At 38.3% G+C, this 26,991-nt stretch overlaps 1 protein-coding gene across 5 annotated transcripts in view; it reads left to right on the top strand.

The window, feature by feature from the left end:
• Positions 1-6,333: 6,333 nt before the first annotated feature.
• DDX60 (DExD/H-box helicase 60) overlaps positions 6,334-26,991 on the top strand; it is a 50,949-nt gene continuing 30,291 nt past the window's right edge. For 4 of the 5 annotated variants that reach the window (XR_010071189.1, XM_063335642.1, XM_063335640.1 and 1 more), the window contains exons 1-16: positions 7,580-7,961; positions 8,095-8,164; positions 9,855-10,032; positions 10,174-10,515; positions 11,017-11,124; positions 12,564-12,725; positions 13,624-13,785; positions 14,282-14,423; positions 15,558-15,719; positions 17,096-17,198; positions 17,931-18,046; positions 20,108-20,271; positions 21,299-21,551; positions 22,418-22,581; positions 24,650-24,802; positions 26,031-26,180. Coding sequence is in view for 4 of the 5 variants with exons in the window: in XM_063335642.1 (XP_063191712.1) it covers positions 7,580-7,961; positions 8,095-8,164; positions 9,855-10,032; positions 10,174-10,515; positions 11,017-11,124; positions 12,564-12,725; positions 13,624-13,785; positions 14,282-14,423; positions 15,558-15,719; positions 17,096-17,198; positions 17,931-18,046; positions 20,108-20,271; positions 21,299-21,551; positions 22,418-22,581; positions 24,650-24,802; positions 26,031-26,180 (2,811 nt within the window). In the remaining variant the exon portion in view is untranslated. Of the gene's footprint in view, positions 6,434-7,219; positions 7,345-7,579; positions 7,962-8,094; positions 8,165-9,854; positions 10,033-10,173; positions 10,516-11,016; positions 11,125-12,563; positions 12,726-13,623; positions 13,786-14,281; positions 14,424-15,557; positions 15,720-17,095; positions 17,199-17,930; positions 18,047-20,107; positions 20,272-21,298; positions 21,552-22,417; positions 22,582-24,649; positions 24,803-26,030; positions 26,181-26,991 lie in introns of those variants that run through there. The other variant, XM_063335641.1, reaches the window with a different exon arrangement.

Below are 26,991 nucleotides of genomic sequence, written 5' to 3'. Positions count from 1 at the left end.
TACAACACAATTTGACTAATAACTAATTAATACATATACTACTTGATCGTAGTAAAACTTTGCAAAGCAGCTATATTTCTGTAGTGTCATCATTCATCAGTGTTCTTGCTGCTTGTCCATTGATCCAGATGTCCCTGGAATCAGTCTTGCTGTAGGACTTATCTGTGATATTAGATGCTGGGAGGGTTTCAAAGATGTGTTGGAAGGGCTAGCATTACCTTGATTGTCCAGAATTATCTTTTATCCTTCATGGACAGCTTTAAAAATCCAAGTCCCTATTTGCAGGGCTGGGCTTTCCTTGTGGAGCTTGCGATGAAGTGTCCTTTTGTTTGCTTTACTTAAAGGTGAACAATATCAAAACCTCCAGTAAAATTCCACTACATCATTACATTGCAGTTTATAATGTAAACCAGTATGTATTAACAAAGCTAATATACTTTGATACTATAAAGACTGATTGATATAATAGTTAGGGAAGGAAATTTTCATAACAGTTGTGGGTACAGCCTTTTAAAATAGATGCTTCTAAAGAAGCAGAAAAATAATATTAGCTTAAAATAGTCCCTTTTCCCCCTAAAATTATTCTCAGTAATTGCTAAAATGTGTGGATTCTTAAGAAACACCCATTTATCCTGAGACAAAGAGCATGTTTGTGAAATCTCACATCAGATTCATTTTAGCCAAAATTACAAGTGTGTAGAACCAAGACTCTGTATATAGAAAGTGAGGAAAGATTTACCAGAGTGTAAAAGGATCTCAATCATTAAAAAATTAGATGGAGAAGGTGGCTGAATGTTTGTTTACTAAAAAGTAAGTCTTCAAGACTTTCAGATGTTTTTCTCTAACCTCAAATTTATAGAGGCAGTGCTTAAATAACACTAGTATGAAGAAGATTTTTTTTATGGTTTGGAGAATTGTGTAAATGTGGCTACACTTACATTTTATGTGATTTCTGTTTAGACTTCTCAGGTAATGAATTCACTAACTCAGAAGTGGCATCTTACTTAATGGGTTGTAATAATGTAAGAACAGCTATTTCACCTTTTGCATGCTTGTCTGGAAATTATGATAATTTCTTATGCAGCAATTATAAGCTCATGCAGAAACTGTCAATGCTGTAAGTGTGTAATTAAAAGGCTTACAAGGACACATTTTGTATCCATGATGGATATATTTCAGGAAATACACATGCAGTTCTCTAAATTGTGTTTTATTACTGGTCTTGAGGATATTAATGTGCTTGACAAACATGTAGGGAATCTAATTTCAAAACAGCCATATGAGAAAAGCATTCTTATTTTATGAAGAACAATTTTCTATTTAATGTCAAAGTCAACGTCTCTCCTTTTACAGCTACATGCAATTTAGTGATGATCAACAGATTTTTGTACCTGGAAAAGTTTGTTTTATGCCCTTAGATTTGATAGCAAATATCAGATTTACTTTCTAGGAAAATATTTGGTCTAACCAGTAGCAGGGCTGAGCATGTGTTCCCATCAGGTATACAAACAAACATATATACAACTCATACATATAAACACAGATGGCCACATAGATCAACCAAATCGGAGAAAAATTCATCACTCACTGGCTGATCTGGAAGAAGGCCCTTTAGCAGGAAATACATACCATGCAGATCCCACCAGTAGCTGGGCCTGTGAACTTGGTCTATCCTGTGGCTGGCTGTGGATCCTGGCTCTCCCCAGTTGTCTCCTGCTCTGGCACTCACATGCACATGGAAACAAGTCTCTCAGATGAGTCTGAGATGGTATGTTCTTGACATTATTTGGCCTGGACCCCCTGGTAGACAACTCCTCCAGGGGTCCCACCCTTGGAGACATGCATACCTGGCTCCCAGGCCACTTCACGTGCTTGCTGGCATGTCTGGCTTGATAGTCACTAGGGATTGCACATTGACTTACTCCTGTTTCTGGTTCCATGGATGCATGGACTCCCATGACCCATGGTTTGATGCCAGTTGCTGGCACTCGGACCTCCATACACACAGAACAGGTAGTCCCTCACCCAGGAAGGTGGTTAGAAATGGAGTTTAATGAACAGACAGGACAGCCTGTGCTGATTAGGAGCACATGCATGGCTAGGCAAACATTCTGCCCAGCAAGCTGTTTACATGCCACCTTATCCCCCTGTTTTCCCATGCTTGTTCACAACACAGCCCCCCCCCCCCCCCCCCCAACCTACCTTGATATCTCGCTCCTCCAGAGCAAAACCAGTGTTGGGATCCTGTTCTAGTACATTGCTTACCACTGTGCTGGAAAACAGAGTAATTTGTCCATGCAGAATGGGCTGCAAAACCACTTCAGACATCTCACATGAAAGGGTAATTCATTATGAACAGATGCAGACCTCTACAGTCTGGGAGAGACTTGTTCCTTCTTCCTAGAAACTGAACAGAAATGTATCAAAATCTAGCTGGTGTTCAGAAGTAGAGGAGGAAATATTTGGATATGGGAGAGACCTCTATGATGATTGGTTTCAGGAAAAACTGACAAGATGAACATGACCAGAGTTTCACCATTTAGAAAGTTCAATGAGAAAATGCACAGTAAAAATACTAATAAAAATCATTAGGTAACTCTGAAGAGTTCCTAATTTAAAACTTTAGCTTGCTCAGAATAACTGTCTTAACACTAAGCAAAGAATTTTTCTTCTACATAAAAGTATGTGCACGTTTAATCTATTCCTTTTATTTTCCAGTGTTTCTTTAAGTGACATCTGAGAAATGTGGTTAAAGTTCTGTGGCTGGTGTTAGACCAGACAAGCAGAGGGTTCCTTTATGCTTACTGCTGTTTGAAAAGTAATCAAAACATTACCAGATTTCTTATCACTACTTTTTGTACTTCATGTTGTTACAGTAAGGTTAATGAAATAAATTAAAATATCCATATACTTAGTTTAATATTTGGGTCAAAAACTTCTCCAATTTAGACATGTACTGGTCTTTCCATCCTCTGTATTGAATTTAGGGCTAGATTCCAAAACAAGATGAGGCACAATTTATGCAAAATTTGAATTCATGCATTTATTTTAAAGGAGAGAGCTGAGCTTAGCTTAACTTAAGATAGGTGTCTCCTGACAGCTTCAAGTAAGTGTTGGGGAATTTTTATTGTACCCCTTGAGGCGAATTAGATACACATTTGTTCTTAAGTATAGAGTGATTTAATGGTCAATGCATTGGATAGAGTCCTAGTGCTATAAGCGGTTCTACAGGGAGTCTGCAATGATATGGCATGAGCCGATTCCTTATGCACGCTTGCACACCAGTCATATTGTTACAAATCAATACTGTAGCACTTCTTGTTTTATCAACAAGGGAATTTGTTCTCCCTTATGTATAGTCATTCCACCTTTGTTATTCCTGTTTCTATTGTTTAACCTGGTTCTGGAGAGAGGACCAGGTCATTCCTTGGTCTCCAATTACCGTTGCTGAGCAGTTACAATTTGAATTTCCCCTTCATAAGATGTCTCACGTTAAAATTTTTGCAGCTGTTTTTTCTATACTAGATGGTTACTGCCAACTGCTTGATGATTTTAAGCACTCTGGTTCATGCTTGAAAGAATGGATGTCTTGGATCCTGATCTCGAGCGTCTGTCTGTATCCCTTCCCTCTTCGCCTCATGCATTATGTAGAGAAATCTGAAAGAGTGTGGTGGGCTGACCTTGGCCAACTGCGAGATGCTCACCCAGCTCTTCTGTCACTCCCCTCCCTCAACAGGAAAGGGGAGAAAATAGTATGGAAAAGCTTGTGGGTCAACGCAAAGACAGGGAGACCAGACTCGACTTGGGGAAAAGTAATTTAACTTATTGCCAATTAAAATTGATTTTTGTAGTAAGAAAGAAAAAAAACCCCAAAACGTTTTAAACATCACCTTCTCCCCACCCTTCCCTTTCTCAGGTCAACTTCCTCCTTCATTCTTGACTCCTCTATCCCTCCCCATCCGCTGAGCAGTACAGGAGGGATGAGGGTTGTGGGGGTTAGTCAGGACATAACAGTTTTTCTTGACACTTTAACCCTTTCTCCAGTGTGAGTCCTCTACATGGGCTGCAGTCCTTCAGGATAAACCTGCTCCAATGTGGGCTTTTCACAGGCTGTGGTTCTTTCAGGGCATATCCACTTGCTCTAGCATAGGGCTGTCCGTGAGGGGACTTGGCCTTGGTGTTTAGACTAGTGTTTCTCACTTTTTTTTTTTTCCCTTTTCCCCCTTCCTCACTCCTTTGCATGAGTGCTGGTTTTGCTCTTTCTTAAATATGTTTTCATGTAGGTGGCACCAGCTTCTTCGGCAAAGTGTCGTATCTGATCTGCCTTTTAGTCAGGTGAATAGCAAACCTAAAATACGCTTTTGTAATCCAAAATGCACCACCCAAAGGGATGGATAATTGAATCTAAAAGTCTGTCTTCAGGATCTAATTAAAACTTACATTAAAAGTCTGTTGAAGCATTGGGCTAAAGATCATCTCACATTTAACTCAAGGAAAGGAAATAAAGAATCATAGAACTATCTAGATTGGAAGGGACCTTTGAGATGATCTAGTCCAACCGTCAACCTAACTCTGACAAAAACCCATCACTAAACCATATCGCTAAACACTAATGTCTACCTGTCTTTTAAATACCTCTGAGGATGGTGACTCAACCACTTCCCTGGGCAGCCTGTTCCAATGCCTAATAACACTTTCAGTGTAAAATTTTTTCCTAATATCCAGTCTAAACCTCCCCTGGCACATCTCGAGGCTGTTTCCTCTTGTCCTATTGCCTGTTACGTGGGAGAAGAGACTGACTCCCACATGTCTACAATCTCCTTTCAGATAGTTGCAGAGAGCAATAAGGTCTCCCCTTTTCTCTAGGCTAAGCAACCTCAGCTGCTCCTCATAAGACTTGTGCTCTAGACCCCTCACCAGCTTCATTGCCCTTCTTTGGACCCTTTCCAGCACCTCAGTGTCTTTTTTGTGGTGAGGGGCCCAAAACTGGGCACAGTACTTGAGGCGGGGCCTCACCAGTGCTGAGTATGGGGGACAATCACTTTCCTAGTGCTACTCACCATACTGTTCCTGATACAGGCCAGGGTGCTGTTGGCCTTCTTGGCTACCTGGGTGTACTGCTGGCACATATTCAGCTGGCTGTTGACCAACACCCCTGAGTCCTTTTCTGCCAGGCAGCTCTCCAGCCACTCTTCCCCAAGCCTGTAACACTGCGTGGGGTTGTTGTGACTCAAGTGCAGGACCTGGCAGTTGGCCTTGTTGAACCTCATGCCATTGGCCTCGGCCCATCCATCCAGCCTGTCCATATCACTCTACAATGCCTTTCTACCCAAAGCAGGTCAACATTGACACTCCCACCCAAATTGGTGTCGCCTGCAAACTCACTGAGGGTGTACTCAATCCCCTTGTCCAGATCATTGATAAAGATATTAAAGAGAACTGGCCCCAACTCCGCTTGTGACCAGCTGCCAACTGGATTTAACTCCGTTCACCACCAAGAGTGGTGAGTTACAATTAGTTCCCACGTTGTTCCCTCCCAAAGAAAAAGAAAGCGTGCTGAGAGGAGGGAGCAGGGGCTTATCTTGGCTAGCTAAACAAAATGATTCTGATATGCTGGAGCACTGTGGGTGTGCTACTGTGCAGTAAAGGAGTTTCTGGAATCTTTGTATGGGTCTCAAAGGAAATGCAAGATGCGGAAGAGACCTCTGGTCTGTTTACCTGGAAAGTGTTATGTGTCAGCTGCCCACCAGGGAGGCTGTAGAAAACCTACCTGGATCCATGAGGAGACTACTTATGTGTGTAACCCCAGCGGTCTTCTGTCCTGCACAAGTATCTGATCTGAAGAGGAGCTGGGCTTTGCACTTCTCGCCAAGACAATCTGATATGTAAATTCTGGTTTCCTAAATATTGTTTGGACAGTACTTGGGTACATGGGTTCCCTTGTGAATCAAGGCTTTGCTATTTTAAATTAAGTGATAAGGGTCCAGTACTGTTCCTTCTAAAGGATTTGCTGGAAATGAAGTAGATCTCTTAGTTTATTTTTATATAGAATTTCCTACTTTAAGAAAGCAGGCTGGTATTCTTATAGATCATGGTGACTAAAGGACAGAAATAGGAATTATCGTTTTCTTCACTGGATATGCAACTTGTGTTAACAAGATTCTTAAGCAATGCAGGCTTAACGGCTCTTGGACCACTAGCTGAAGCCACCGTGACGGAAAAGCATAACTGAATGGAAGCAAGGAAATATTGATGGTGCCTTGCTGTGCCGCGTCCGGGGACGCAGTTTTGCCAGCGCCTCGCAAACGAAAGCTGAACTAGCTGCGCCGGGAACAGAAACCGAAAGCTACTGGGATGGGCAGTGTCACCCGACCCCGCCGCCTCCCGTCGCCGGCGGCTTGAACGTGGGATGGCGGCCAGGCCGGGCCGGGCGGTGAGGCGGGCAGCGGGGGCTGGTACTGTCCGGGCCGGGGCCTTGTTAAAAGTTGTGGTTAGGGTTGTCTTTAGGGTGGGGTCTGGGCCTGAGACTGGGATTGGAGTTAGGGCTGGGGTTGGATTTAGGTCTGGGGCGGGGGGCTGGGGTTGGATTTAGGCATGGTGCTTGGAGCTGGGATTGGGGTTTGCATTAGGGATGCAGTTGGTTTAGGGCTGGACAGCATGCAGGGGAGCATCTGTGACTGCAGGCATCAAGGTGTTGTCCTAGATCTGGGTTCTTCACCCGGTGTGCAAGGCAGTAACACACAGAGCAGAGGTATTTTCAAGTTTATTCCATTAATGCGCAGAAATGGGGAGCTCTTTCCAAGGGAGCACACCTTAGTTTCAAAAATTTCCCTTTTTATACACTGATTATTACATAACAACTAATACATAGTTATTGTTACTCTCTTTAACGATTGGTCACGGTTTCTTCACTTCCTATGTAAATTAGTGCGCAGACTCTGTCTTTTTCCTCCATTGTTCTCTTTTAAGTATGTGGTATCATTTGGGTAGGTGGTCAATGAGTCGGTGGTCATGCTCTCCCCCTGTCGAAATGATACACAAAAGGTGACTTTATGTAGCTGTATCTATATAAATAGCTTACGTTTTATGAAAATAGGTATTAAAGTTCCACTGTAAAGTTATGTTAAGCACACCACTGCAATATAGCTCACTATGGGTACAGCATTTTACAAGTAGATAATAAAAATGTATTTTTTTTTTCTGCAACTTCATTCACTAGGAGTTTAACACCAGGTGAAAATGGAAAAGAAAATTGCAGCTGAGTTTTGAGTTTGTGAAATCTGAAGTGGAGGTTGCACTTCAGTTTCTTTTGTTGTTTTTTTAAGAAAGGTTTTAAGAAAACAGGTAAGTAATACTCCTCTTTAGTAAACTTTAAGAAAGACAAAAGCTGATCTTTTCCTTATAGTTCATAAAAATATTTATTGATTTTAAAATGGAAAAAAATGTCTCACAGGGATGTTTACAAAATGCTTTCTGTTTTTTCTTAAAGTTTTATTCTAGTGTGATGAAGTAGGTAATTTAATAGTTGAAGCCTGGCAGCATGCCATACTGAAAATTATCTCTTGATTACTTTTTTTGGATGCCAGAATCAAGATCTATGATGTATTCTGCGGATTATTTCAAGAAAGTAATTCGTAATGATGCAAATGAGAATGCTAGTAATGATGACAAGGACAGTGAGTGTAGCGACAGTGAGAAAATACGCTTCATTCCAACAAAGGAAGACGAAGAGAGTGAGAGTACAAGTGACAGTGATGAGGAGGATGAGACCAGTGACAGAGTGGAAGCAGCTGTTATGAAGATGCTTAAAGAAGAGGAAGGCAGAAGAAAAGAAGCTGAAGACCCAGATTACCGTAATGCTTATAGTATCTCAAGCACTGAAGAAGTGACACAGCAGGCATCACGAACTGAAGACAAGGATTTCAGAGTTCTCAAGCACGAACGTGATTCCCACAGCCCTGGTGAGGAGCTGTTATTAGCTTATGCTCGTGTCTGTGGCTTTTATTGCAGTGTTTTACCTTTTGGCTGTTTGTAATTAATTGATGAGTTATGGTTATGTGGTTCCATCAATAACCATGTATGTGGTTATTTTAGAAATAAGAAAACATCTTGAATTTCTGAAGAAGTTGAGGCTACACAGTTGGGCATCCCTATCAAGAGCTCAGTAAGTACAGAGGGGTTCATGGAAAGAAATGTAATAAATGGTAATGAAAATAGTTTCTTTGAACTAAGTAGACATCACAGTGTAGTACCCCTTAGAGAAAGAAGCTATGTGCTTGTCACCTAGGTTTGTGGAAAACCAGGAGACCTAAGGCATGCTTAGGATTTCACGCTTCCTCCAACCACATGAAGGAAGATTCCTAATATAATAGAAGGTCTGCCCAAAGAGTAGGGATTGTCTGCATGTTTTAGGAACGGATCTACAGTTTTAACTATTGCTATTTATTTTTCTTTCAAGTTCTCTGTCATGCTTTTTTTTAGCATGTTTCCTCACATGTTTTAACACTACTACTTTTACAGCATTTAAAACAGTTTTCCTACAAAATTTACTTTTTCATATATACCTTCTGTGGTTTTGCACATCAGTTCTTATCAGTTCTGCAGCTCCAGATTCTGATTCCTTTCCCTGCTTGATACAGAAAAGGTTTAGCAATACTATCATTCACATTGACAGTGAAGTGTCTTCTCTGCATTCTGGACCTGACATGCTAAAGAGATTAGTATTAATAGAAGGCAGACAATTTAAGTCTGTAAGTCAGAAGTTTACATCGTTTTTGTTCATGGAAGGCTACTCATTGCAACAGATAACATACTGGACCTGTAAACCAGGGGCTGTTGATCCAAGCCAGAAAGGAAAGCTATGTCTTCCCAGGTGTGTATCTGAGGTGAGGTGCTATCAGGCGTTTTTGACAGCCTTGAAGAAAACAAGCATGTTCTTACCATTAGAGTATGGATGTTCTCATAATATGCATTAGTATTGTAATATGTAATAGTGTAGTATGTAACAGACAAACATGAAAGCAGAGAGACTTTCCTAGAAGGGCTTGCCTCTCTTTCATCTGGACCTGCGAACGTACTTCTGACTCCTTGGTCTCTCCTGGGTAAAACATCACGTCCCTGGACTTTCATGGATTCTTAAAGAGTTGGAGAACACAGTCAATTCCTAGGATGTATTAAAAACTACTGAGGGTGCTGTCTGTTTATACTTGCCATCTTCAGTGAAGACGATTTATTTCAAGTTTGACCTAAGACATTAATGCAAATTTTGTCAATGTCATGGTTTTCTAAAATGGGAAGGGGATGATGAAGTCTTTTAATTCTTTGGTCTCATAAAGGAATGTATAGTGATTGGATTCCTCTTGCTGTTAGGGTATGTTTCTTGCCATAGACATTCCTTGGATGAGGGAGGTAGTTACTATTGTCGTGATAGTTGTTGATAACCCACTTTTTTTTAGCTGGAAACTCAGGCAGAAACACTCTCAAAATATATTTTGTGGTTATCATCTCCTGTAGGGTATTCCTTATAGAACAGATAATGTTTTCTGCATAAGCAGACGTGGACAAGAGATGCCACGTAAGTCACAGAAGCCTCAGATGCTACAAAAGTTCCTGGAGTTGTAAAGGAGACAATTGCTAATATATTCAATAACTGAAAGGATTGTAAGCTATTTGGGACTAACATTAGATCCAATAAAGATGGTTTGCTATTGGTTTAATTTATACATTTAATGTTTAGTTGATTTAATTAATGAAAGCATTTATTTTAAAATGTGTTAGTATTAAATTTCTTCTGTCCCATGTCCTCAGCTTTTCTTGGAGTAATGTTATGTGCATGCTATTTCCTTTTCTTTCAGGTATGTCAGTCTGTTAAAAGACTTCGTTGAGTCTGAATTCTTTGTGATAGATGGGGATTCCTTACTACTTATGTTTTTAGATTTGAAAACACAATATCTAAACTTCTTCTACCAAATTGAATGCTTCCTGCAGAATTTCACTGAAAAAGGAGCTAAATATGTCATTGTTTTCTTCAAGGTACTGAACAAGTAACATTTGTTTGCTGTTTAAACACTGCACTCCTTCAAAACCAACTGCCTGATTCTAATCAGGATTAGGAGGCTGTTCATTGTGTCAACAAATGTAACTGAATAATTTCATTGTTTTTATTTCCCATAGGATGCAGAACAGATGTATCTTCCATATCCTCATTTTCTTTTCTTGCGTACTGCCTTAATAGAACACCTGAGGCATAACACAGGCACAACTGTTCATACAGAATTTTCCAATTGTTTATCATCCAAATGGGAGAATTTCCTGAAGAAAAATTATCCTTACTTCATCATCATATCTGACATAGGACTGACCTCTCTCCAAACAGACTATTTATCTATTTTAATTGCTCATTCATTGGCAAAGAAAATCAACGTTGTGCTTGCTTCAGGACAGGAGTATGATATTCTTAGAGTTTACGGATATCATGTTCAGAGTGTGTATAAACACAGAGTATTTTTTCAAAAGGTAAGTTACACAACTTCGTTCTTGGTTTGCAATAACTGTGTTAGTTCTGCTTTGCAGATTTAATTAAAATATCTCAATATGAGTATTATATTTTACATGTTAAAATTATAAAGCACTGATACATGGCTCATTTTATGTTTCTTTGATCTACTGGTCTTGAAATCCTTAACAGGCAAACATTGTGCTTGGTGGCAAATTCCTGCCTTGTTCTTTATAGTCTCATTTCATGTCCTTGTTAAGGATCCCACTTAAGATACGGAAGTTTCAAATACAGCCTTTCCTATATCTTCACCATCACATGTCTTAGTTGACTTATAATAAGCCAGACAAGCTAGGATTTAGGCCAGGGATGTGATTTTTAAAGGAGTTTTATTTGGAATAGATGTTTCTTGGAGGCTGAGGATTGTAATGTATCTGAATGGTTTCTGTCTGTGGCTGGTAGTCCCTGATGCATTGTATCTGTTGACTTTTGTATGTAACTTTGACTTCTGCACTTCTTAGCATCAAGATGATCTGCAATATGCCTGTGAAAACCTAGTCAGGTACAAAGAACCGTTGATATGTCTATATGAACATCTCAAGCTGAGCCTGAAAAGCATACAAAAAGAGGTAATTGGACCTCTTAGATCATTTTTCTCTTTTTCTCCTCAGGTTGACTGACTTCTTCCATTCCTTTACCTGAAATTCTTTCCTAGCCAGAACTGAAGGACTCTCTTCCTTATCCTGAAGTGACACCCTAAGTCTGAGGTGGTCTCCTCTGTGCCCTTCTTCACAGCAGCTTGAAGCTGTTTCTTTCTTCAAAGTTCACTAAAGCAGGATGGTTCAGCTGAAACCTGATGAGTGGGATGCCACTTAAGGGATGTTCCCATCTTGGCGACTGCCTTTATCTTGTAGAAGATTGAAACCAGCCCATTCAGGACAAAACACTATCTGTGGCATAAATCCACCCTTAGCCACCTGGGGGGCTGTGGCTACTACGCTCTGGGTGCACTGTGGCCATTGCCTCACCCCCACGGCAGCAGCTGGCTCCTGAGGGGAGGGTGTGGAAGGGTACATTCACCAGTGGCAGGCAAGAGTCGGTGTTGCTGCCAGCAGCAGCCTCGTCTGTAGAGACATTTCAACATCTAAACTGCTCTGTGGCAGCTACCAAGGCTTGCACACTCTGTTAACTATGAAAGTATTCACAATCTGGGAATTTTTTTTTTAGGAGCTGGATTACTGTTACAAGGTCTGCACTTGCATGATTAAAGCGATGGATTCATTAATCTAGTTTTAAAATACTTTAACCTTAAAAATTTGGTATTTTTATGTATATATTATACCTTTAGTGCCTAATGTACCCCTGCCCTTTTCCTGAGCGTTATGTTACACTGCAGTTGTGTGACTACTGCTTCTGAAGAGAACAGCAGTGAGGCTTCCTTGGACTTCAGTGGGAATGATACTGGTCTAGCAAGCTGATTTTTTTCAGGGTTTTTTTTTTTCAGTCCAGAAAAAAATAGTGTTACTTAGAAAGCATTTTAAAGTCACTAGAAACACAGCTGCCTGGCTACTGCTAATATTTTGGTTTATTATGATTATATTCTCTGAGGCAAGTTCAATAATTAGATACCCCAGGAGCAGAAAAACATCAGGACGCCATGAGGGTGGGCGGCTGCTGCCTCAGGGCTCAGGCCGTGGGGGCTCCTCTGGAGGTGGCAGGGCAGGGTCTGGTAGCCAGGGCCTGTCCCACTGCCCCAGCCAGGAGCAGGGCAGCCAAGGGGGTCAGGACATCAGGCTCCTCCCTGGGAACAGGCGGAGGCCAGAGCAGGTTGCTAGCCAGCTGAACTGCAGGGAGCTGGAGACTGGCCCTGCTGCAGCACCGCTGTTGGTACCCTCAGGAACGTGACAAAAAAAAGCTATTTTTACTAACGATAATGCCCACTTTTCCTTCTGTCGTTTTCATATCCTTTTTTTCCCCTCTCTGAAGCTCTGTAAAGGATAAGACTTGTCCTTTTTTGTAATTTTTATTGTAGTGGTCATTTGTGCTATTCATAATGTTATGACTACAGGTTCACCAGACTGTGTGTCTGTTGAGACAGCTGTGGCCTGAGGGATCTGACATTCAGCGTGTGGTCTGTGTTCTTGCTTGTGCTGTGGGATTAAAAATATACAGCAACATGTTGAAAAATTCAAATACTTCCATGGGAGCAAAGACAAAGCAATCAGCAAGAGTAAGGATTTTTTTAATATCTTTTTGGCATAGTAATCATAAACGTTTTGCTAACAGGAGAGATGGCTGTCCTTCTAGATCCCAAGCTGAAGAGAGGCCCAGGTATTTCCTTTGTGACTGCACTCTGTAAGTGGACTGGTTCAGATAGTTACTGTGGACGCAGCTTTTCCAAAGGAGTATGGTCTCATTGTGCTCTCTGTGGCAGTGGCTATTCCTGGGGAAAATTTTACCTTAGGAGCAATTACTTCTATAGGAAGTTTTACCTTAGAAGGTAGTTGCGCTCATGATTTTTCTTTTCTTAATGTTCAATAGCATACTAGCTTTTACAGAAGAATACGCTTTTCCTCAAGCAAGCAAGACATTTCAGAAAAAAAGGTCTCTCTGTAGGTGCAGTCATGACATCATTTTTGTGACCATATTACAAGCCTTATATTTTCATCAAGTTAACACAGGTGCAATATATCAATAATATTTTATGAGACACATATTCAGTGGACTACAGGTTAGCTATTAATGGTTAGCACGGCTGTATTTCCGTACAGACTTTTTGCTGTGCAGTTGAGAAAAGATCATAGGCCTATATCTAGATATTAATTTTTCTTCTTAAAATAATAACGTTTCTAGACAGACAATCATTTTCAAGTTTTGTCTTGATTTTTATAGTCATACTCTTTTCAGAAAAGATTTCTTTTTTACGTTATAACTGATCTGCACCTACCAGTGCTAAAAGGATGTTCATTTTGAAGTAAGTGTATTCACAAGTAATTACAATGCACAGATTGTTTAATAGATCAGAACTATTAGCTGCTTTAACAAAGCACAAACCACGGAATTAAGTAGAAGTGAGCACAATTGTTTTGCTGAGGGATGTGGTCAACTTTTTACCTGTCATTTCTCAGCAGGGAAGAAGTAAACCCCTATCTCCAGAAGAAGCAGCTGACCTCTGTAGAATGCAGTGTCTTACAGTCGCTTTTCTTCTTCATATGCCTCTTTCACAGAGAGCTCAGATCAGGATCATGAAATCCTACTGGACTAAGCAAGTTTTACCATTAATAAAAATGGTATGTGTAGCACTGTCTTCCTGTGTCATGAGGTGCAATTTGCATTTCAGTTTCCATTTTCCTTTGTATGCTACTTTAGTCATCTGATGAGATCAAAGAATGTAATGTACCTGCTGGAGACAAACCTTACCTGGTTCAGGAATCTTGTGAGCCATGAATCAGTGGGGCTAGGAGAAGATTTGGGGCAATATCTCTATACTTCACCTCTTGTTAGACATATCCAGTTAGCCAGCATTAGTGTTAGGGTACTGGGCTAGATGGATCTTTTGGTCTCATCCAGTATGGGAAGTTTGATGGCAGGCCTTTTTATTGTTTAAAGTTGGTTATTATAGTGAAGGAGAATAGTGAATGCAGTTTCCGGCTCACAGAGAAGTCAAGTAACAGTGTGTTGTTTTTCATGTCAATAAAACCTGTGGTAGTTGACCTGCTTTGGAGATGCTTTAATCCACGTGAAAAGGTGCTCTGTAAGAATTAATTGTTTCCTTTATTTTAACAGCAACAGCTGTGTACGCATTTTTCTCTGACACAGCTAAGTGATACAAATGGTTGGAAATTGGATTTAACTTACCTGCCTGACTTAAATGATGATTCACTGCTCAGAAATATTGCACATTACTATGAGGTCGAATATACTAGAGGTATTTATCTTTGAACAGTTTGCTTTCTTACATTTCTAACTTTATTAAGCCACAAAATGAGAATGAAACTGCTTGCACAAGCAGAAATGAGCACAGTTTTCTAATTACCCATATAATAATACATACATTTTATGGAATAATAGGAAAACTTTTTTTCTATAGCCAAAGATAGAAAATTGCATGCAAAAGTGTCTTTCACCAGTACTCATTCAGAATACTTTACCATGTCATGTCTTTGATGTGCCACCTGTACTTAGGCAAAGGAAGAGTGATATAGAGCTCTGTGTCACTGTTATTGGGTATCCTCAACCATTTGGGTTTTAGCCAGTTTTCTATCCATTTCATTTTGTTTTGATGCAATACAGTCAGAATGGGAACTAGATTTGATTCCTAATGTCACTGAGTCATTGGATAATATTTTTAATTTCAGATGAGATTGATTCAGACAAAATCATATGTTGGCTTATAAATACATGAATTTGGATCCGGAACTTTAAGAACACCATCAGATGTGTGAAGGTTCACAAAAAAGTTACAAAAGCTGACAGAGCAAGAAAGTACAGAAAAAGATTTGTAGCAAATGTTTTTTCAGAGTAATTCTGTTTACCAGAAATCCTCTGCCATGAGTCTGTCTGACAGTAAACCAGAATGCTTTCTTTATGAATCTAGTCACAAGATGTCCTGTATGTACCTCAGTAAAGGAAGTATAGAGGAATTTTCAAAGGAAATATAAATTAGGAATATGAAACATATATTTTTTATAATTATACCTATTATTGGGCACTAAAAAGAAAATTCTCAATTCAAGATCCTACCCTGCAGGAGGTGAAGGTGAGAGCAACTTTTCTTCAGCTGTGGAGCTTGCAGACTTCCACAAGCAGTCTAAATCTGGTGTTCTTTTGAAAATACATCTTTTTAGTACAATTAGTTATTTATACCCTAGACTATGAAAAACTATGAATGTACAACATTCTGTCCTAATTTGTTCTAATGACCAAAGACCTTGGATAGGACTGAAGTCTTTGTGCCTGATGCTGCGTAGGTGCATAGGTAGATTAGGTAGATTCTGTTTGAGGAAACTTTTAATTTTAATGTTCTTTTTTTTTTTTCTTTCTTTCTTCCCTCCCTGCGCAGGGTTAGAGTTCAAAAAGGAATTGGGGAAAGAAATAGAGAATGAATACCAGTGTTTATGGGACACTGTAACAAAATTGGCTGTGAAATACAGTTTTGGAGATGCCTTCCCAATACGAAAGACTTCCCAACTATTTCTTGAACAGGAACAGACATTATTTAGAGGTACTGACACTCCACAAATTAGAGAGTTGGAAGCATGATCTTCGTTACTATCACTAAAAGTTCTAGGAGTAGTGATCTGATATGCTGATCACAAATCTAATCCATGCTTTATGGATTCTCCCCTCCTTCCCATCAACCCACTATGAAAACTTGAAGTTGATGCCAAATAAGTCTGACCAGGCCTCATGGGTGAAATTCTGACTCCACTGTAGACAGCACTAGTATTGTTATTGACTTGAGTAGGAATTGGGTTTGGTTCCATGATTGCTAGCCCAAATTTCTTGTCTGTGTTGTAAAAAACATTATGATTATTGTAATACAAATAATAGTAAAAGGCATAATAATTACTCATAATTAATGATTATGTCACAGGAGGACTGTCTCTGAAGAACGTCTTTGTATATGTTGACAACAGGGTTATACAGGTATTGGGCATGGGAGCAGCAAATTAAGTGAAATATAGGATTGTTGCCCAAATAGTAGAGTCCGGCCATCACTGTAGCTCGCGTTGCAGTCCTTGGAGGTAGTGGAACTATGGCTTGCCTGTAAGTGTCTTAAATTACACCATCATCCTGTTTAGTAGCCCATAATTGGGGAATTGCATAGTTGGCTCAGAGATTATTGGTTTTCTTACCTCACTTACAAGACCTGTTCTAAATATCTGAAAGGAGTAGGTAGACATTTTTGCCTGATATCTGACATTTCTTAAGAACCAGTTTTGTTACAGCCTTCGAATGCTTGTTTTAAACCGAATAAATTGTATAAGTCTTTAGAAGAGACAGTTGGTAAAAAATCCAGTAAAGGCTGCAATATAATTCTGCTTAAGTTTGTGAGTGTTCTTCAGCTGGTTTCAAAGATGTTCAAGTGGGCAAAGTGGGCAAAAAAAGACAGTTCCTTTGTTATCTGTCTGATACTAAGGCATCTTCTGGCACAGTATTTGTGTTACCTATATCTGTATCTCCTTTGGAGACCTTGAAGACTGAAGTTGTGGCTAGACTTCAAACACAGGAAGGATACACAATGTTACATGTCATCTTTAGTCGTCTAATGTAAGTGCAGTTGAAAGTGCATGTTTATGGAATCAGTGCAGGAAAGTAGATGCCTGTGAGATGGGATGGGTTGTAGCATTCAAAAAGTTAGCGTAGCGAAAATGGATTTTGAGAATATCTACGCAGAAGCAATAATGATGTCTGCTTTATTCTTCTCATGCTTGAGAAGAAACAGAGAAAGGGGAACTTGTGAACTGCTGCTTACTTTTAGCAAATTTTACTTTATAGAATTTCATTTATAATGTAACATGACAGAATTTTCAAGTATGATATACAATTATATATATTCTTAATTAAACAATATTAATTATTTTTTGCACTGTAAAGACTATGCAGCAGAAATTCCTAACATTGGACTTATCTCAGTGAAATCTGATCTTGTTGAAGATTATGCTGGAGATGTTTTGAAAGACCTACCTGTTTTAGAAAGGTACATTTATGAGTTTTATTCTAACATAATGAAATAACATTATATGGGCTTATTTTCTACTCCCTTGCACTTTACATCCATATTATGCTCAATTTTTACATATGTAGAAGTCCTTTTGCTGTGACTGGGTAAAATTTCACATTTACATGTACTGGTGTAAATATTAACAGAAAGTTCAGAACAAGAATGGATAAGAGTCAACCTATCCATATTTTCTGATACTGTTATTTGTTTGCATTGTAGTACTTGATTATTATTCTACATTCTGTAACTGTTTTTCTAAATGTAAAATTTTTATTTGAAAGGCCTTATCCTAAATTGCAAAGCTCAGGTTGATTTCAGGAAAAGAAAAACATTCAGTAAAAATATTGAAAAAAAAGTAAGAAGAGATTATCCTTTACATTTGCTCTGCTACTTTTTGAAGTGAGTTCTGTGCTGCTCAACGAGTAATTTTTAGCAAGTGTATAAGTTATGTAGTTACATTGCATTCTGTGATTAATCTGTAGGAAAACAAGTGAAAAAATGGGGTTTTACTTTGTTTGTTAGTAATTCTTTCTGAAAAATTGAGGCTATCTTAGCACACTATATTTGGAGTAGAATTAAACCCTACATTGGTTTTCTGCCACAGTAAAATTGTGATTTGATAAATACTAATTTTTTTGAATGTTTTGAATGTTTCATTAGAGATGCTGGAAAACAATTTCTGCTCTGTTTAATGTTTGTATATTTCAGCAATGATCCTGCAATTACTTCACTTACTAGATACAGGGAATTTGATGAGCTTCATCACTGGCATTCTGGCAGGCCTTTGGCTGAGGAATATGTGCGAGTACGGTGTAATACTGATGGTAAGAAAAACTAACACAGAGCCCACATGTCTGTATTGGCTAGAACAGTATTGTAAAGGTTATGGTTTTGGAGAAGGACTTCTCATTTGAGAAAATATTTGCAGCTCTGTAAAAACTTGTGAAACTAGAGCTATTGCAATAGCTAAATTATACGTAAATTGGTGTTCCTGTGCATAACGTATATGCATTGTGTGTAATCTTAAATAGTTCTACTGAGTATAACAGAATGAGCACTTGTGGTCAGATGTTCATGATACATTCCCTTTTGCTTGTGAAATGCTTCACAGATTTATATAAGCAAACTGTATGTACATGTGCAGTTCAATGTTTAAATATATAGTTTGGATAATGCTTGGTAAGCACATCCATACATATGCAGATGTTTGCACAGTATACGCATAGCCAATCTTACCTTTTGAGAACAGAATTAAAATAAGAAGTAAAAGAGTTTGTTGTGGTTTAATGCCAGCTGGCAACTAAGGACCACACAGCCGCTTGCTCATTCTCCCCTATCCTGGTGGGATGGGGGAGGAAATCAGAGTGAAAGTAAGAAAACTCATCAGCTGAGATAAAGGCAGTTTAATAGGTAAAGCAAAAGCTGTGCACACAAAGCAAAATGAGGAATTCACTTGCGACCCATCACCAGGCAGGTGTTTAGAGCCCTCTCTAGGTAAGCAGGGCTCCATCATGTGTAACAGTTACTTGGGAAGACAAATGCCATCAATTGCCATCACAGTCTACTTGCTGGTGGGGCAATGTGAGAAGCAGAAAAGGCCTTGATGCTGTGTAAGCACTGCTCAGCAATAACTAAACACCCCTGTGCTATCAACACTGTTTTAATCACAAATCCAAAACATAGTACCATGCAAGCTACTATGAAGACATTTAACTCTATCCCACTAAAACCAGCACAGAAGTAAACAAAAGTTGTTTGTATCATAATTCTTGATGTTATGCATTATAGTTTCCTGTAATTTTTTTGAGTTTAAAAACAGACCATGGACTTAGTTTTGATCTTAGATTTGCATATTTACATGAAATTAAGTATACGAGGCTCTGTGTATCAGCAAGTACACAAAATTTTCTCACAAAGATGTTCCCATCATCTATTGCATCACACAGTGAATTGAACTGTGAAAAACCTACCAGGAGTTGAGAAATCATGGATTACTGTTGGTACTTCCAGTGTTGCTTATGGTTTTCGGTCAGTGACTTAGAAGTGTTGTTTCCTGAGTGGGTACTTTCACTACTTGACCTATGAAACCATGCTTCCATATGCTCATCTTTTTGACTGGATGATTTTTTGCATTCTTCTGTGCACTATGATTTCAACAGAAAGTTTGGACAGCATAACCTGCAGAACAGTAGCTAGAGCACCTTCCATAATTTTGGCGTTGGAAAGTTTATGTCCCCTCCAGTTGAGGAGAGGGCCTTCTCTCTCCTGTGCCTTGCATGAATACTCTTAATGCCAACATGTGTCATCTCAGTCTTTCTTGTGAAATTCTGAAATGGGTCTTCACACACGGAAACTGACTCATCGTTTTGATTTTAGGGCAGAGAGAAATACTTAGGCTCGAGTGTGGAAGTAACTATGTGCTCAGTTCAATATCTTCCAATGGCTAGCATAAATGTTCTTCCAGCAGCTTTATTTATTTATGTTCTGGTGACAGACTCTTGTTTTCATGGGGAAGGGATCTCTTTCTGATCATCTGAATTGCCTTCAGAAGACACCTTCCTATTTTCACGGACTGTGTGAGAAGCCTAGGCATTTTGCTCAATTATAATTTCTTTCTAGGCATCCTGCTTGTTAAGTTTTCCACTATTGTTAATGTGTCCCTAAAGTAGTTTGAATTTGAGTCTATTGCCTATCTCTCAGATAATTCAAAGTACTGTTGGATTTCAGTGAATCTTAGTAGCCAGCTTATTTCAAAATGTGATTTTGGCCTTACGTCAATGAGGAATTTTAAGGAAATTTATCCATTACCCCTGTGTCCCTTCTTGGAAATAGATTAGCCTGGAATTCTATCAGAATGTTTTTTAATCAATTATATCTGTTTGCAGCAAAATACAAAGATCCAGAAGAAAGAAGACAAATACAAAATTTACAGAATTTTCAAAATTTTTATGGAAGCACTTTGGAAAAGTTCACTTCAAAAGTTGTTGTACATCAAGAGGATGTGTCAGGGAATGCTAGTACTGCTGTTAAAAAGACACAAAAAAAGCATGTGAGTATATTCGAATTGCTCTTTCCAAATCTTTTTCCTATTATCCAGGAAAGGATTTTTACTATATGAGTCCTACAGTTCTCAGTTGAAGAAATTTGAATTGCCTTTGTTCTTAAAATTTAATCAGCAAATTGGCAAAAGTATTTTTGTTCCTAGTTAGGAATACTAATGAGTGATAATATTTTAACAGGCACAAATAAATTTAAAAAAAACCCAAACAACTCTGTAAAGGCTGATAGGTTTTGGCTTATGGCCAGTATTATAATGTGAGGTGAAGGAAACTTTGAGTTCCTGGGAACTCAGAATTAAATTCAGGAGTTCCTGAATTTATTTTTCCTTTAAGAAACCATTGAGAAATACTGGAAAAAACATTATTCAGTTATTTATTTCCCTGCACTATTTGGAAACATTGTCTGTGAAAGATCCTGTAGATGTTGCAATTAATGCTAACTATGTGAACATTGTCAGACACCACAGGGTATGTAGCATGTACTTGCATACTCAAAAATACCGAGCAATAGTAATTTGAGTAATATTTTATAATAAACTGTACTATGGATTACAGATTATGGCCTGTTGAATTACTTGTAGAAGTCTGTATATAAAATAACTTTGTTAACTTCAAGTAAGGTTGAAATCTTAATTTTATTTAATCTATTGAAAAGCATCTCAATATGACCAGAATTACTATTACCCATGTATAAAATAAAAGCTTAAAATTTAACTTTCAGACATCTGCTATTTTACTTTTCCACCCTTGTGCTTTTTTATTCTACTTGTGAAGCTTTGTACTGATTTAAAATGAAGCTTAGGGAAGCTCTTTCGAGCAACATATATTGGGATTCAGAAATTGTACCTCCTTCAAAATGATGTGCGATTTTAAACAGTTCCCAAACCACAATGTATCAAACAGATAAATTGAAAATTATAATGTACCTGCTGTGATTGAGTTTATGGATCAGCTTTTTTTAGATAATTCTTGCACACAGTGATGGTTAGTTCTAAATATCTTCATTTTATTGGATAGAAAAGTAAAGCGGAAACAATTATAGAGGAAAACAACAGACGACTGAAAACTAAAGAAGAAAAGAAAGAACAGGAGCAATGGAAAGCCTTGTATATACCAATTGAAAAGGAAATAAAAGCAAATCTGACTGTTGGAATAAATAAATTGGAGAAGTTTCTCAAGACCCTTAAAAGTAAATCTGTGAAGTTCAACGTAGAAATGGCAGGACTGTCTGTCTGTTTAGAAGTGTGGAAGAAACACTGCAGAGAGCAAGGTATGATAGCCAAATTCATGTTCGGTATTCAACTTCCACTCCTGTTAACCAAGAGAGTGAGTAACTTTTGACATTCTCAGCTGGAATAAAGATGTGAAAATACAGCCCTGTTTCAGGAGCATGCAATGTGATTTTAAGTCCCCTTTTGCAGGGGGACTTAACAGGCTCTGGTCCCCTTTTGCAATTTCAAGATCCTTTGAGTCAGCCATAAAGTGTCCAATGAAATTAGATTGTAGCTATTTTCCTCTTTTGCTTTGCCAAACTTGCATATGTAAATATTTTATTTTGTTGTATATATCTTTAATGATTATGTATCATACACAGTAAAATACATCTGTATTGCAGTGGATTGTTTAATTAGCTGAGGTGGTCAGCTCACAGTCTGAATGTTGACCGTTTGCACAGAAATCTGTGCTACCATAGTTAGCGGCCTCCTGTTTCAGTAGAATTAACTTGTTCAGTCCATACTCTCAGTCAGGAGGGTCCAAACACACACTGCTCTAAACGTGTTGAGGAGAGTTGTCAACATTGGAGTGAAATATGTTGCCAATAAGATTAATAAATATGTGGGTCTGTGAAATAGGGGAGCTCTGTTATTGCATAGATGTTGGAAGTATGAATTCCTTTTATAGCTGAGCCTGCAGAAGCAGATAGAATTATTTGGGTGCTTGGTCTTCAGTGTCACTCCTTGTAGAGGTCACAGGAGTGTGGGTTGCCTTTGTCTAGTCGTCTTTAAATAAAATTAATTTTTAAATTGTCATAAATGTGGTTGGATGGATAAGGTCTGTTCTAAAAATACCTAATATCAGAAGACTCCCAGTGATACAAATGGCTCTCGGATAACTGTGGGCTTTTTTTTTTTGAAGGTAACAAATCTAAAGATTTAAGCAAAGCTGTTGAAGTCATGAGGAGAATTCATATCCTCCTTGAAAAATATCAAGATCTCTTGGAGAAACCACATCTACAAAAGCTGACCAGATATCTAAGCCTTCTTGGATTTGAGAATTTGGCATGCTGTCTGTCTGGCCAGGTAACTTCATAGACTGTAATGATTCTACAGTAACAGAATCTGCAGCTGAATACCAACAGTGTTTTCTTAAGCATTAAATAATGTGTAGGAGATCTATATTGGACTTATTTTATTTTGTATTGTACCATAAGATTTGGAACTACCTATTCTTGCTTCAGATATTAACCGTTAGTTCCACAGATACATTTCTCTACTTGACGTGAGAGACAGCTGGCACAATAGGCCACTTCCCCTTCAGTAAACAGAGCTTTATATGGCTGCATACCCTTTGAAACATGCATCATGATCAATTTGCTCTAGTTATGTCTGCTTGAGGCCTTAGACACCTCTGAGAGGTATCTGCTGTTCAACTCATCACATTAGCTGAACCCTGCATGTTAAAAATAGCTGTTAAAAGCTATGTGATGAGCACCTGCTCTCTAACAGGCCTAAATGTGCTACTTTAGAAAAGAAAAACTTTGAGACTGAAGAGGTGGATGAAAACTATTCTGTTTGCTGTTATGTTATTACTTATCACCTCTGAAGGAAACAGTTTCAGGTGCTGAGTTGCTTCTCCTTGGTACCACAGCTGAGACCACCAGTAGCTACACTAAATTTGGCTCTGACGTAATTTCTCTAAGGATTGACCTTATGCTTTTCTGCATGTTAGCAATCTGCCCACTGGCTGATTTAATGTTAAGAGCATTTTGATACCTTTGCATGTAGATGGGATGATATTACGGAGAGAGAATGCTAAAATGGCTCTGGGGCAGAAGAGGGAGGATATATCTCACAGCCTGCTGAAGGTGGAGTCAATAGCAAAAGGAATGAAGATTACAGCAAAATGTAAAACCAGTATCAGTCACTTCAGTGTCTCATTTTTCAGGCACAGCAGAGTTAGTATTTTTTTGAAGCTTATTTCTGGAAATTATTTATCATCCTTCCTTGAGGATCAAGACATAGAGGTGAGGGAGGAAGTGATTGTTTTGTACGAAATTTTCTTCCCTTGAAGAATGGGAATTATCTGTCTCTCCTTCCTATGTGAATCCAACTGGTTTATGATGATTGTTTGCTTCTGGCTACATAGTTATTGTAAGAGTGTTTGGTGACCCAAATAGAGTATGTTACATTTTAGGAAGCAGAATTGTAGGATCCGAGGATCTCAAAAGGTCTGTTGTAAAGGTTTGTGGTGATACAAGGGATATGTTCGCAAATTTAATGTCTTGCTTAGAAGGGCTCTAGATCAGTCAGTGCATTTTGGACCTGCTTTTCCAGCTGCTTGTTTCTGATTATTACTTTTGCGAAGTCAGGGGAATTTTAGGAATAACTAAAATTTTCAGGAATAACTGAAGATACTTCTTTCAAGAAATTGAAGTTGTGAAATCTCCATCCTTGGACATGGTAAAAACTCAGCTGAACACAGCCCTGAGTGACCTGATCTAATTGCACCTGCTTCTAGCAGCGAGTTGGATTAATTGACATCCAGACATCCCTGACAACCTAAATTATTATGTGATTTTCTGATCTTCTGATGTGGGTTGTAACATGTAATGCTTTTCTATACAGTGCTCAGGATCAGATGTTGTAACCAGATGTGTCCATGAACACAGAATTTGGTATATCTTAGGATATACAGGCATTGTTTAAAATTACAATGCTTTACTGAATTTGGGATCGCACTCGGTCTTTATATTGAATTTCCTTTTGCAACTGTGATTCATTGCACAAGCAGTAGGGCAGGCAGAAGAAAAGAGACATAAATATAGGATGAGAAGGCTCTGGCAGGCAGTAGCTTGAAGAGACTGAGCTTTGCCTGCTACCCAGTTTTGTTAGGTCTTCTGGTAGCAAAAGTACTACCACCACTGGCTATGGAAGACATATTATTTTTAGAACGTAGTCTCCTTTGAAGAGATAAAAGCTTAACCCTAACATAAGGCTATATGGTGTAGATATCTGCAAGAAATTATTTAAAAATCACCTGCGCTTTTATGTTTCTCAAAGTTTGCAGAGTTCCACAGAGCAAAACATGTCACTTTCTTAATCTCTTGCTAGCTTTCAAACCAAGCTGAATTTTCATTTGACCTTATAGACAGGAGAAAGTAGCGATCACAATGTAAGCACCTGTGCTGTCGAAGTGGGTCCAGCTCGCTTTCAGCTACAATATATGGATTATTACTTGCTCAGAGAAGAGAGAAATGATCCAGATCCCCGAGTGCAACATTTCATACCAGACACATGGCAGGTAATGAGACACAAGCCTTTTGCAAGTGAATGGAAATGGTCTTTGATTTTGTTTTTTTTTTTTTTTTTCATTTAAAAATACATATTATTATACTATTTGTCAAAAATAGTGCTGTTTAACAAATTTAATTATTTAACAAGTTTAACAAATTCAATTATTTAACAAGTTTAACAAATTCAGTAGATCATTTTGGACTGTAATCCATGTTCTTTCCACACGGAGAGCTTTTCTACAGAGAGCTTGTCCCAAGGAATTCAACGCAAGAAATGCCTAATCAGTGGGATTGCACTGCTTATTACCATATTTGATGGTGGTAATGCCCCATTTGGATAATCTCTGACTGTTCATCCTCTGCTCATTTGTCCCTAAAGAATTACCCATAGTAGCAGCTGAGAAATAACTTTTCTGTCTAAACTCAGGTTAATTTTTTTTTATTATTGCACTGGGGAGGCCAGCTGAACTTGCTGCTTTGCGTGTCTGTATCTGCAGAACAGTCACTTGCTTGAAAAGCAACTTGGAACTTGGCACATGCGCTGATGGAGAAAGATAGTGCTAGTACTATTTCTGTTTCCTCTTCTGTACCCCTTCCCCCATCCTTTCACCGACCTATGTAAGGTGAGAGACCGTGGAGGCAAGATAATAATAGGGAAGAAAACAGATTAATAAACACCGTAAGCTAGGAGCAGAAGAGAGATTTGGACAGTATCGATGTAATTTGTTCAAGGCCGGGTTGGATGGGGCTTTGAGTAACCTAGTCTAGTGGGAGGTGTCCCTGCCCGTGGCAGGGGAGTTGGAGAACTAGATGATCTTTAAGGTCTCTTCCAACTGTAACCATTCTATGATTTTAACTATTATAATGCAAGAAAAAAATACTGCCTTGCATGAAGTAATTAAGTTTTTGGAACTAAATTATACACTGCTGAGTTAACTGGTTTTATTTTTTAATTTGAAAATGTCCAGGTTTGTACTCAGAATGTGCTGGTAGCAATGTCTTAGACCAACTAATTGAAATAGACAAGTTATAATTTGTAATTCCATTTTTTCCCACTAACAGTTTAAGAGAAAAGAGTATAGTCATAAAATGACTACATTAACTCTAATTTTCTGTAGTCTAAAATCTGTGTATAAATTTTACATGCAGAAATAGGAGATGTTGTTACAGGAAGAGCTGGTTTACTCAATAAAAACGTAACAAGACATTTTGAATAAGTAATTGTTTTTCTTTTAGCGAGAACTTTTTGATGCTGTAGATAATAATGAGTCTGCAGTGGTTGTTGCACCCAGTTCATCAGGAAAAACATATGCATCATACTATTGCATGGAAAAAGTTCTGAAAACAAGCAATGATGGAGTGGTTGTGTATGTTGCTCCTACAAAGGTAAGGCTGCATCCTACTACATATTCTGTATGTGTGAATATGGTATTTCTCAGTGTGATTCTGAAACTGTTTGGAGTACTTGTTACACAAATTTAGTTGATATTTGTATTTTTTATTAGAAATGGAATCTTTTCATTCTGTTTTATGTTGACATTTATTAGAAACAGAATGTTTACAAAAAATCTTCAAAATATTTAGGCTCGTGTAGAGTTTGTCTAATATCTGTATAGCTAATTTAAGGTCAGAAACACTAATATATACAAAAGTCCTGTAAATAGCATGTTAAGTAAATGGTGAGAGTACCAAAAGCCTACCAACATGGTAAAAGTAATATTAGAACAGAAAAATAACCAAGCAAGCCATCTTTTTCTAATTGAATTTGCTGTTTGATGCTTCAAGAGAAAATTTAGGAAATTGTAGGCAGTGGGATATTTTTCTAATGAGAGTTCTGTCCTAATAGTTAAAAACTGACTGAAGTGCTGAGGGACAATGTTTTGACTTCTTCCAAAAATTATTTTAATGTTCAGTAATACAATTTTTTGATATTGAATTACATGTGCTGTTATTCAATAACAGTCTCTATGGATTGTTTTCTGTAAGTAAAATCAATATTTTTTTTTTGTTATACTCAGGTTGGGCCTCAAAATAATCTTTTCATTTGAATATCAGTCTGGATACAGAAATCTATTTTATATCTGCAGCCCCAGGACTTTGAGATCATTAAAGTGATTGTGGTTGCACTAGTATGTGACCTATTTTTAACTGCTTTGAAAATAATTAAAATACAAAACTTATAACATAACTCACTTTA

Source organism: Chroicocephalus ridibundus, chromosome 5 (genome assembly GCF_963924245.1).
Source record: "Chroicocephalus ridibundus chromosome 5, bChrRid1.1, whole genome shotgun sequence".
Lineage (NCBI taxonomy): Eukaryota > Metazoa > Chordata > Aves > Charadriiformes > Laridae > Chroicocephalus > Chroicocephalus ridibundus.
The sequence above is the reverse complement of the archived record's forward strand: the minus strand, read 5'-3'. Positions and strand labels throughout refer to the sequence as shown.